The sequence below is a fragment of the Hyalella azteca genome, unplaced genomic scaffold (genome assembly GCF_000764305.2).
Source record: "Hyalella azteca isolate HAZT.00-mixed unplaced genomic scaffold, Hazt_2.0.2 contig16788, whole genome shotgun sequence".
NCBI lineage: Eukaryota > Metazoa > Arthropoda > Malacostraca > Amphipoda > Hyalellidae > Hyalella > Hyalella azteca.
The window spans coordinates 19,582-33,234 of record NW_025946596.1 but is presented as its reverse complement, the minus strand read 5'-3'; the positions used below and the strand labels follow the sequence as shown (position 1 = coordinate 33,234).

Below are 13,653 nucleotides of genomic sequence, written 5' to 3'. Positions count from 1 at the left end.
ATAGTTTAATCGGAAAGTAATTAACCTGTACATCCAGTTTGTTACGAAAAAATATATATATTCAAAAATATAAATATGGAAGTGATTATATAGTAGGCCATGTTTACTGCGTGGCATTATATATAGGAGGCCATGTTTACTGCGTGGCATTATATAGGAGGCCATGTTTACTGCGTGNGCCTTAGGCAAGAGACAGGTTACCTGTAGCCTTAGGCAAGAGACAGGTTACCTGTAGCCTTAGGCAAGAGACAGGTTACCTGTAGCCTTAGGCAAGAGACAGGTTACCTGTAGCCTTAGGCAAGAGACAGGTTACCTGTAGCCTTAGGCAAGAGACAGGTTACTTTTTCAAGTAGTGTCTTTGAACCTTTGGATTGACTCCTTCAATTTCCGTGAAATTTTTTTGGGGATCACCTGCAAGAAATGGTTAATTCGTTTGTTCATTTATTAAAGGCTAATTGAGTGCCTCTATTCATGTTCCATGTAATGAGGTACAACATCTGATGATTTATAACAATTTTCCAGAATTAGACCTGTTTTACTGGTAAATTTTGTTGTGCTCTTTGAGAAAAATATTACAATTGACAATGTCGGCTCGGCCTGTCCATGGAGGCAGACCTAGATCAGTTTTGGGCAACTGGATATACGAGAAGAGTTTGCGGTCACGCAAACTCTTCCATCTCAATGAGCACCGACCTGTGGACTCTGTGGTCCATCTCAACGAAGACCGCAGAGAGTCCGGATATGAATCTCCACCCGTTGATTATTCAGACCCCGAAGACAGCGAAAACTACTCACGAAAATCCGCAAGAAAACCAAGAAAGAAGCTCCCGCTTGTGTCACCACCTCACCAACGACACGAACCTGAGAATGCCAAGGATTTTAACGAAGGATACGTTACTCCTCCCATAGATTATTCTGATGGTGAGGAGGAACGTGTCTCGACGAGTAGCGCGGATGAGAAAGTAAGGCCGCGGCCAGCCAAAGATAAGGACAAACCAACGTTGAAACCTGCTGCCAACACTGAGACCGCGGCACAAACTCGAGCTGCTCAATGGAAGACTTCGAACAAATCGGACGCTAAGCAAGCCAGTGCATTAAAATTTACCAAAGAAGAAAGGAAATTGGATAGAAATCATAGAACTGAGTCGAACTCTAAGGAATTAAAGCCTCTCAAATTTGAGAAAAAGAAATTTAGGGAGGAAGGTTCAATGATGATCAAATGGTTAGCTAAGGACCCGAAAGTTGAACGAGAAGCCTTGGATCAACCTGAGTTATTCCGCGATACGAATGACCAAACAAAATTTGTGAGAGAGATCGTCGAAGACTCGAAAGTAAATGAAGTTTTAGCTGCAACGCAGAAGGTAGTGCAAGAGTCATGTGGAGAACCTGAGTCTTGGGGAAATGAGTTTACGAAGACGGCAACTCCTGCCAAGAAGCCGTCGCGTGTCCGCTTCTGTGATATGAAGCCTGAACTCCACAGTCTAAGTGAAGATTCCGACGTAATTGATGAAATATACGAGCTGGAAATAAAACACAATTCACAAATTGACCAAGAAGCGACGCATGATAGAAAAGAAAATAATTTTAATCTGCATTTAGTGAAGTCAATCGACGCTACCGATGTCATGGCTGATGATGACCCAGAGAACATCACGCCTGTGGACTATGAGTCATTACCACAGCTCTTCACGGGCCTTGCTAAGACTCGTCAAAGTCAAGTCTTTACCAGCCTTCAAGACCTGCATGAAGGCGGCGACAAGCCCAAAGACTTGCCGGAGTCGCTTAGTTCCAGCAGCCACGATCTGTCGTCCTGGATCGCAGCTTCTGTCGAAAAAGCGAACGCCTACAAAAAGAAACTTAAGAAGAAAAATCTCCCCGATATTTTCAACCAAGTTTCCAGGTATGTCTTCTCAGCAAAATTAACTCTCTTTTCAGCGTGGGAGAACTGTTTGACTGCCGATTTATTGTCAGAAATGTTTCACATGTGATATATTTGTTGTAATAACGATTGGTACAATGATTCTAATACAAATTTCATCGAAGGTCAAATGCGACAAAAAATTTTATACCTTAACCCCATGAGTCTTTATCTGAAACATTATGGTGAAGTTATGTCCTATACGAAACATTATGGTCATGTACGGAACATTATGGTGAAGTCATGTCCTATACGAAACATTACGGTACAATACGAAACTTTATGGTCCTATACGAAATATAATGGTGAAGTTAAGTTTATGGTTTCAGAAAAATGCTGACGCGCAAACTCGTGTTCAACATTTCGTAGCTTCTTCCTCCCTTTACTCAACACTTCCTGGTATTGCTTAGTACGATCTTAGAACAATTATTTAGTACGATCTTAGAACAATTATTTAGTACGATCTTAGAACAATTATTTAGTACGTTCTTAGGACAATCATGTAGTACGATCTTAGAACAATTATTTAGTACGATCTTAGGACAATCATGTAGTACGATCTTAGAACAATTATTTAGTACGATCTTAGAACAATTATTTAGTACGATCTTAGAACAATTATTTAGTACCATCTTAGCACAATTATTTAGTACGATCTTATAGAACAATTATTTAGTACGATCTTAGGACAATTATTTAGTACGATCTTAGGACAATTATTTAGTACGATCTTAGGACAATTATTTAGTACGATCTCAAGACAATTATTTAAAACGATTTTAGGACAATTCGAAAAAACCAAATCTTGCTTTACAGAGAACGTGAATTTTAATTTACAAAAATGGTTACATTGATTGTTGAACGCATAGATTTCCGCTCTCACTCGGGCTTGGAAATGAATGGAGGAAAATCTACTTAATGTATAAGTTTTTAATTGGCGAATTCATAAAGTGATAAGGAGATCTTAAAGACCATGCATGTCTCGCATAAATGGGAAATGTCTCATGACCATTTCAAGGCTTAATTGAAAGTGTTTCGAAACCATGTTCAGCCTTAATTGAAAGTGTTTCGAAACCATGTCCAGCTTTACTTGGAAGTGTCTCAAGAACATTTCCAGCCTTAAATGGAAGTGTTTCGAAACCATGTCCAGCTTTAATTGGAAGTGTCTCAAGAACATTTCCAGCCTTAAACGGAAGTGTTTCGAAACCATGTCCAACCTTAGTTGAAAGTGTTTCGAAACCATGTCTAACTTTAATTGGAAGTGTCTCAATACCTTGTCCAGCCTTAATTAGAAGTGTTTCGAGATGCCGACCGACGTTGTCCAACAAAGAAGTTGTCAATAAAATGGACAACAGAACATGCGTCCACGCAGCAGTTCCTGACTTGAAATCAGCTCTAATTATTTTACGTGAAATCTCCTTCATTTTTAGCTAGTTCAGCATTTTAGCTGAGTTCTTATTAATCCTCACTCGTTATTTTTCGTTTTCTTGATTCTTCGAGTTTCGTGTGAACATCATCCATGGAACCTAATGAACACACGTTCTCATCTCACATGCTAGTAAGAAAGTGCTGACCGTATATATAGAGTGTTGCTTAATGGACTCATTTGTTTGATAGTTTTTCTCGTGGACTTAGCGGATAGCTGACATCGGCCTTCTTCTACTCGTGAGAAAAATTACCGTTAACGCTATTACCGGCGTTTCAGTGGCCGGTCGGCAGGTGAAAAGAAACACCGTGCCGCCGTTTTTATTCTAATTTAACACTAGAAATCCGTAAAACATCTGATAAAAACGGCGAAACAGTTTATTTTCACGGGGCGGGCGACCGGCCACTAGAACGCCGGTGGGACCGTTTCTTCACCGTTTTTTCTAACAGTGTATACACGTGAGAAAACATGGCCTTATTACGCCATTGTTGTCTAATATCGGGATGGAGGGAGGAATGTGGAGGCGACATAAAAAAACTGAAAATAACATCGTAGTTCACAATATCTTTGGCTGAAGATAAGTTGAACTCTGATGCGATCGCGTAATATACTCGACAGATTCCGATAAGACTGATTACATCATTCATGTTGCACCAACATTCCTTGGTATGTCTCATCAATGGATTGTATTGTATATCACGCAGCTCCCATTAACAAGCCTCTTATGCTAACATCCTCGTGTACTACTTATAGTGTTGCTGCTGGTCGAGGATGTAGAGAGCTATGAGAGTTATGTGGCCGTGCAGTGAATTAATGAGGCAGCGCAAGCTGTTGTTGTTGTTTGAAGAGAGACAAGACTGCAGGTTGCCACCTCTGGTCTGATATAACTTGCTGTAACACGCTGCAACACCCTGAAATATACTGTAACACGCTGCAACACTCTGTAATATACTGTAACACGCTGCAACACCCTGTAATATACTGTAACACGCTGCAACACCCTGTAATATACTGTAACACGCTGCAACACCCTGTAACATACAGTAACACGCTGCAACACGCCACAATGTTCAACATGTGCCAGACATGTTTCTCACCATAGCGCCGTTATTTGTTTAACATTCCACGGAGTCAATAACTTGGCAATGGCAGAGATCGGATGCATCGCTGAAATTAAGCCTTTATATTGAGAACGAAATGCTTCAAGTGACGTGATTATACGCCACCGATTTATTACTGCTGAACGAACTTATGAATCTCCTTCGTTCCGTATTATCTGGACAATTATTAAGAAGCAAAATGTAATATTACTTTGTTGCGACTTTAAGTCGCTATTTTTTGTGATGAATCATCAACCTAAACGTCGCATGCAGCTCACATGCTGGCCTCACACATCAATGCGTGGTCACGCGCTGAATACACAGAGGTGCATTGGGGGCAAGACTTATGTTGACATCAAGACTTATGTTGACATTAAGGCTTATGTTGACATTAAGGCTTATGTTTACATCAAGGCTTATGTTGACATCAAGGCTTATGTTGACATCAAGGCTTATGTTGACATCAAGGCTTATGTTGACATCAAGGCTTATGTTGACATCAAGGCTTATGTTGACATCAAGGCTTATGTTGACATCAAGGCTTATGTTGACATCAAGGCTNAGTTTAACCCTTAAATGCACGCATTTAATGTGGAGGATAAAAAAAATATTTCAACGGTGATTCTATTTTGAAATGGGTCAATATACACATAAATTGCATCAAGTTTGAATTTTTTCTTTTTATTATATAAAATTGATGGTTGTATCATATATGATACAAGGCGCGTTTGCGGTAAATATTAGTTACTATGTAATTTGGTGGAACATTCGATATTTTTTCTAAAACAAAGGGTAATACCGCACTTTTGGTACATAACATAGGAAAGTGAATAACAACCAGGTATTTTGTATCTTTGTCGGTCATCAGCATGCTTGGGCCAGTTTGCCACACCATCCAATCTCACTTCTTTAGGGGGCAGATGAGCTACATTACCATTCTTATCACATGGCGCACAACTTATCGCATGGAGTCCTTCTTATCAGTGTTATCACATGGCACCGTTCTTATCACGTGACGCCCTTCTTATCACATGGCACCCTTCTAATCGCATGACGCTCTTTTTATCACATGGCGCCCTTATAATCACAGAGCACACTTCTTATCACATTGCGCCTTTTTGATCCCATGGCGCCATTCTTATCGCATCATTGCATGACGACCGTCATATCGCATAGAGACTTTCATATCACGAGGCGCCCATCTTATCACATGACACCCTTCATAGCGCATGGCGCCCTTCTTATCACATGACGCCCTTGCTATCACATGAAGCTCTTCTTATCAAAAGGCGCCCTTCCTATCACATGGTGCCCATCACATAACATCTTGTGCTGCCTAAGGTCAGGTTGCAGTCTCTTGTCTAGCGTGAAGCATTGAGCCTTGTGTGTTTTTTTGTTCTGTGCTGTGTTGTATTGTGTTGTTCTGTGTTGTATTGTATTGTTCTGTGTTGTATTGCATTGTTCTGTGTCTGTCTCTTATACACATCTAGATGTGTATAAGAGACAGGTGTGACACCATTAGACCCTAGTCTCCCATCAGACCCTAGTCTACCATCAGACCCTAGTCTACCATCAGACCCTAGCCTAACACCAGCCCTGTTGCCAGGTGCAGCATGGACGACGGAGGCAGTAGCCTGAGCAGCGCCTCGTACGGCTCGTGCAGCAGCTCAGGCACGGAGGAGGTCGTGCTCAGGATACACGTGCCCGAGCTCAGCATAGAGCGCTGCCTTACCTTCCACGCCAACGACCTCGTCTGGACTGTCAAGCAGGCCGCTCTTACCAGCCTGCCTAAGGTGGGTTACCTCTTCATGGCCTGCTAATGTCTGGGTAATTAAAATAATTGCTGTGCAGGCCGCCCTCACCAGCCTGCCTAAGGTGGGCTCAGTTCTTCATGGCCTGCTAATGTCTGGCCAATTAAAATAACATCTGTGTCCACTTATAACTAATCTTACCGCTTATGTAATTTATTTAGAGCATTCCTAGGTAATGTGTAAAATAATTGACGAACATTAATAATTATTTTAAAAAATATAGAAACGTAGAGAACCTTGATCGAGAAACTCGCTGGGCTGTGATGGCTGCTCTTTTGAATGAGGTGATACGGCACTGAAGAAAATAAAGCGATAGTTGTCCGAGTTTTTGACAGATCTAATAGTCTAATGATGGTCTAGTAATAGTCTAATGATGGTCAAGTAATAGTCTAATGATGGTCTGATAATAGTCTAATGATTGTCTAGTAATATACTTATTGATGTATCACTGAACTAATGATGAGGTCATTCGCGACCTCATCTCATATCTCAGACAAGCTGATAAGAGAATGGGTTGAGCGTGGTCCGTTGAGAACCTGAATAATTTAGTAGCTTTCCATGAACCATCTTTTAGTTGCTCTCCATGAACCATCTTTTAGTAGCTCTCCATGAACCATCTTTTAGTAGCTCTCCATGAACCATCTTTTAGTAGCTCTCCATGAACCATCTTTTAGTAGCTCTCCATGAACCATCTTATGACTCCAGATATCTGTTACAAATGCTTAGCTTAATGAGGCAGGAGGCTAATATACCGGTACTTAATATTCGGGACCTAGGCAACGTGGGAAAGGATCTACTAATGAGATCTTGTAAATGCTCCTTTCACTCATCAGTATTCGCTCCAACACTCGCTTTGGCTGTCCTCATACCTCCAACATATAAACAAACTGGAAGTTTATTAGATCCCGTCAATTTATTTTATAATTATTGTTTATTTGATTCCATTAATTACCAGGTATTTAAGTTGTAAATTCATATCCCATCCATCGCGACGTAAGGAAGGCTCTGATTACAATCTTGGTGCAGTCTACTTCTTAGTGATAAGCTCCTATCTCATCACGCTACGACGTATCTCAGCTCTTATCTCATCACGCTACGACGTATCTCAGCTCTTATCTCATCACGCTACGACGTATCTCAGACTTAGTCTTGAATACCTTGACATCCATTCACTATAGAATAACTGAAGATTGTTATGATAATAATTCTCTATAAATGATAGCTATAACGCATTATTTCTGTTTGAAACGATCACTTCCCGTCGTAGAGTGCACAAGACGTACAGGGTCCGCCATTTTTATGGCAACGCATGTTTTTTGTCATTTCTCAATGAAACAAACAGGTGCCTTGTTTTTTAATGGACGAGCTAGTAGCCAAGAATTACCTAAACAGTTCTCAGACATATTTATTCAATATGACCACCCTTATTTTTAATGACGGCCTCCAATCTACGCGGGAAGCTTCACAGGAGACACGCAGCATTTCTTGAGGGATCAAGTCCCATTCTCGTGTCAATTTAGACTTCAAACTATCCAAAGAATCATGAGGTGTTCTGCAGACCCTACTCTCTAAAATAGCCCACACAGAAAAGTCAAGAGGAATCAAATCAGGGCTTCTTGAGGGCCATCCATTTTTGCTAATGAACGCTGGGATGTGACCCTGAATCCAGTTTTGGTCATGTTGGAGCCATTTGATGGGGGAGAGTCTTGTTGAAAACTCAATGGTGAGCCGTTGAAGTGTTTACGGGCCCAAGGTAACAACACAGCTTCCAAAATGTCCGAAATGTATCGCTGACTGTTCAATTTCACTCCTGAGGGGACAAAAACGAGTGGCGATTACCGCGGCTCAAACCATCACGGACATGAGATTTTGACGTCGTGTTGTTGTTCTGGTTACCACAGAACCATCCCGACTCCAAACTCTGTCATTTTGACGGTTAACGCTTTGTTCAATGTCAAATTTTTTCTTGTCACTGAACACCAAGTTGGGCAGCGTGCATACTCAATGAGATCCAGAATGTGCTGGCATCTTTCGAGCCTCATTCGTTCATGACGGTCTGTTAGTTCATGCCTTGTTTGCATCTTGTAAGGGGAGGTTTTGAGGTCATCTTTGAAGACTCTACGCATTGATGTCTGACTGACTCCTGCTTCTGCAGCCAATTTTGCAGCTGAGCGACAAGAGTTTCTCCTCAACTTCTTCCTCGTATTTTTGACCAATTGTTTTGTTCGGACACTTCGTTTCCTTCCTTGACCAGGTCGATTGCATGTTTCACCAGTTTCCTTGAATTTTTACCACCTTTCACACAGTTTCACCACGAATTTGGAGCTTTTTTGCAATGACTGAATTACTCTCGCCCTTTTCATGAAGGGTTACTATTGCATTTCTATCTACTGCCATGAGTAATAGTAAATTTAGACACCTTATAGACTTCTGCAATATAAAATAGATGAATTAAAAGATGATATTAAATTTCATTATAAAAGAAAAGTCTCCTAGAAACCAATTTATTTATATATAGCAAACATCCTTTGCCATAAATATGGCGGACCCTGTATATACTTTACTGTGTCGTGTCTGTATATATTATAGAACCTCATATGTCTGTCCTATATATACGTACCTTTACTGTGTCGTGTCTGTATATATTATAGCACCTCATAGGTCTGTCCTATAAATACCTTACTGTGTTGTGTCTGTATATATTACAATAGATAAATATTTTTGTCTCATTTTGTCATAGCGTTTTTATGTACCTATCTCTCCATCCGTGTATATATATATTTTTTTTGAAAATAATTTCCTACCTATGTAACTAATTCGTGTTTTTAACTTTTATTTCTTCCATTTTTTAATTCAAGTGATAATATATTTTCTCGTAATAAGTTGCCAACAGTTCATGTCTCCTCTCAATATTGCTTGCAATTTCTGGTTAATGTCTGTTTTCTTTCTAATGATTTTGTTTTATATTTTTATTTCATCCTTTACGTCTTCACTACAACGTACATGCAAATGGGAATACCGAACCNTGGGTACCGAACTCCCTCACTCCTGTACATGCTGGGTACCGAACTCCCTCACTCCTGTACATGCTGGGTACCGAACTCCCTCACTCCTGTACATGCTGGGTACCGAACTCCCTCACTCCTGTACATGCTGGGTACCGAACTCCCTCACTCCTGTACATGCTGGGTACCGAACTCCCTCACTCCTGTACATGCTGGGTACCGAACTCCCTCACTCCTGTACATGCTGGGTACCGAACTCCCTCACTCCTGTACATGCTGGGTACCGAACTCCCTCACTCCTGTACATGCTGGGTACCGAACTCCCTCACTCCTGTACATGCTGGGTACCGAACTCCCTCACTCCTGTACATGCTGGGTACCGAACTCCCTCACTCCTGTACATGCTGGGTACCGAACTCCCTCACTCCTGTACATGCTGGGTACCGAACTCCCTCACTCCTGTACATGCTGGTACCGAACTCCCTCACTCCTGTACATGCTGGGTCCCAGCTTATATTTCATTTCTTCAAACTTAACAAGCATGCCCATCTATTTCTGCATGCGTACTATCTCTGTATATTAAATTCATGATTGCATCAGCAGTTGGGCAATGTTCTGAAGGCGACTTTGATATTGCAAATAGTAATTAGAGACGGAAACCTCGACAACGGGATATTGAGGTTAAATAAATTTTTATTTCACCCGTTAGCATATTAACAAAATTTTTATACTATTTGCTAGATGCCAGAGGTGGTTCAAGGATTGCTTTGCTAACGATAGCATCGGTTGCTTGGTAGAGTTAACGCGTATGTCTACTGCATCACTCAATATTTCAAAGCGTACTAAGGACAACTCAATCTATAATACAGGGATATCCTAAATGATGGACTCAAATTAAAATATTCGTGTTTATTTAAGAATTAACTTAAAATGAGAAATTTATACACCAATGGAATGAGAAAGATTCAAATTTGTTTTCTTGGTTGTTGGTAGAGGCGGAACGTAAACAGAGTTGCTGGCAGAGGCGGGACGTAAACAGAGTTGCTGGTAGAGGCGGGACGTAAACAGAGTTGCTGGTAGAGNACGCCCCACATTCGTTATGTGGAGATCGTCCCAACACACACGCCCCACATTCGTTATGTGGAGATCGTCCCAACACACACGCCCCACATTCGTTATGTGGAGATCGTCCCAACACACACGCCCCACATTCGTTATGTGGAGATCGTCCCAACACACACGCCCCACATTCGTTATGTGGAGATCGTCCCAACACACACGCCCCACATTCGTTATGTGGAGATCGTCCCAACACACACGCCCCACATTCGTTATGTGGAGATCGTCCCAACACACACGCCCCACATTCGTTATGTGGAGATCGTCCCAACACACACGCCCCACATTCGTTATGTGGAGATCGTCCCAACACACACGCCCCACATTCGTTATGTGGAGATCGTCCCAACACACACGCCCCACATTCGTTATGTGGAGATCGTCCCAACACACACGCCCCACATTCGTTATGTGGAGATCGTCCCAACACACACGCCCCACATTCGTTATGTGGAGATCGTCCCAACACACACGCCCCACATTCGTTATGTGGAGATCGTCCCAACACACACGCCCCACATTCGTTATGTGGAGATCGTCCCAACACACACGCCCCACATTCGTTATGTGGAGATCGTCCCAACACACACGCCCCACATTCGTTATGTGGAGATCGTCCCAACACACACGCCCCACATTCGTTATGTGGAGATCGTCCCAACACACACGCCCCACATTCGTTATGTGGAGATCGTCCCAACACACACGCCCCACATTCGTTATGTGGAGATCGTCCCAACACACACGCCCCACATTCGTTATGTGGAGATCGTCCCAACACACACGCCCCACATTCGTTATGTGGAGATCGTCCCAACACACACGCCCCACATTCGTTATGTGGAGATCGTCCCAACACACACGCCCCACATTCGTTATGTGGAGATCGTCCCAACACACACGCCCCACATTCGTTATGTGGAGATCGTCCCAACACACACGCCCCACATTCGTTATGTGGAGATCGTCCCAACACACACGCCCCACATTCGTTATGTGGAGATCGTCCCAACACACACGCCCCACATTCGTTATGTGGAGATCGTGGACACTCGTCCAGAATTTCAATACGATCGCCGCGCTGTAGACAGCGCAGTGCGCCTTCAAGTCCTGACGTCAGCCGTTTAGCACCACACAGCATCAGCTGGCACCGCAAACTCCATGCAAAGCATTGCTATTATTTGTAATTACGCTACGCAACGTTGCTGCTGAAGTTATAGGTTAGGCAGCGCTGATGTAATATCGCTGAATAAATGGACTATATATGTGCCTCCCACCGCACAAACTGGTGGATGCTAAGCAGCAACATGGCTTCAATGTTGTATAGATTTGATCGAAAGGCTAGTTCCCAGATGTCTTTAAGATGAGAATATTGCAAAAATAGGCGAAAGGTCAAACTTGACCTATACTTCAACGCTGATATATACTATATTACACTACACGATAGTGAACTATAGTGTAGTACTATACTATATTATATACTATACAACCATATATATGACACAGAAGCGTGCAGTGCCATGTATAATGTAATATAGTTTCATCACAGATTATTGTCGGCCTTCATAAGTACGCTTAAATATATATAAAGAGGTTAACAATTGATACGGCCGTAATGATACCGACACCTTGCCTATTTATCAGCCTGCTGCATCACGCGTGAAAACAATGACACAGAAAGAGAGGACACTTTATGGCTCCCTTCTACCCGACACTCAAAAATGTCCAATTTTCGGCTACAATTATTCAACTGTAACTGAATAAAAATTACCCAATTTTCGGCTAAAATTATTCAACTGTAACTGAATAAAAATTACCCAATTTTCGGCTACAATTATTCAACTGTAACTGAATAAAAATTACCCAATTTTCGGCTAAAATTATTCGACTGAATCTGAATAAAAATTACCCAAATTTCGGCTACAATTGTTCGACTATTATCTGAGTCTAGGTTCACTGTCATGAACCTAGACTTATACACCTAGACCTAGACATTCTTTTACCTGAATGTTGTGAAATGTTCGGCGCATCTTGGGGTGATTCGGGGAGATTTTTCTTATTCGGAATTAATCTGATTTTTTCAGAGCAATGAGAAAAATCCGAGATATCTTTACAATAAAAACTGTTTCGCTAGTCACTCGCCTGCAGATTTTTATTTTTGCTGCCTCAATAAACTGTCGTGCACAGACTGTCGCTGGAGCAGTCAATTGTTCCGTAATGCTCGGCGCAGCTAACAAGCGTGCACCAACCCACTGAACTGCGAGCGAGTCTTCAATGTCTTTGATTGATATCAGGTCTGATCTCTTTATAATATCAGGTCTGATCTCTTTATAATATCAGGTCGGATCTCTTTATAATATCAGGTCTGATCTCTTTATAATATCGGGTCTGATCTCTTTATAATATCAGGTCTGATCTCTTTATAATATCAGGTCTGATCTCTTTATAATATCAGGTCTGATCTCTTTATAATATCAGGTCTTATTCCTTTTTTTAATAGCTGAAGGCCGAATACGGAACCGAGTTCAGAATGTTTGTTGAGTAGCAGTAATGGAACGGCCATTAGAAAAGCAAACGCACGCTGCTCACTTGTCCAATGCGTAGTGGCAACTGACTAGGCGGGACACAAAACTGCATGACCTTGCCTTTTATATCAATGAGTTAGATACACTGCAGTTAGATATTTAGAAAACATTCACAAAATCTCAAATACTTTCGTGGATGCGTACATCTCGTCATTTTTTTAAATTTTGCATCAAAATAGTTATGTTAGTCCATTAAAATAACGGACGCGGTGCAATGTTATAATGTATTTAAATATGAATGGCTCAATTGATGTGTATTTATTGGATTTTCCGGGCAGCGATGTTGATCGTTAACTGTTATCTATTTTATGAATTGTTTTAACAATGCAGAGTTGCAATTTCCCATCGACCTTCAATATTTTTGCATTGGTTAATCATCTGGACTGCGACATGTTCCTTCTTTATATGGTACATCTTGGGCTTGCACTTAAAAGTCAAATGTTGACCATCTACTTGCATGTTTGTGTTGATTATATTAAACCCCTGTCCTAATGTTGACCCGCAACCTACACGATTATGTTAACTATGTTGAACCCTTGTCATAATGCTGACCCTCAACCTACTTGTACATGTTAACTATGTTGAACCCCTAGACCCACAACCTACCTACATGATTATGTTAACAAAATTGCAATATTTATTTGCACATCGAAGTATGATGAATGCCACAGTCGGCCTGCAATCCTGTA

The 13,653-nt window shown here is 41.5% G+C and overlaps 1 protein-coding gene across 1 annotated transcript in view; it reads left to right on the top strand.

Annotated features, from left to right (window-relative positions):
• The first annotated feature begins 564 nt into the window (after positions 1–564).
• Positions 565–13,653, top strand: part of LOC108672362 — a 30,892-nt gene continuing 17,803 nt past the window's right edge. The window contains exons 1-2 of the mRNA XM_018160007.2: positions 565–1,900; positions 6,051–6,237. Coding sequence (XP_018015496.2) covers positions 585–1,900; positions 6,051–6,237 — 1,503 coding nt within the window. The 5' untranslated portion in view covers positions 565–584. The remainder of the gene's footprint in view (positions 1,901–6,050; positions 6,238–13,653) is intronic.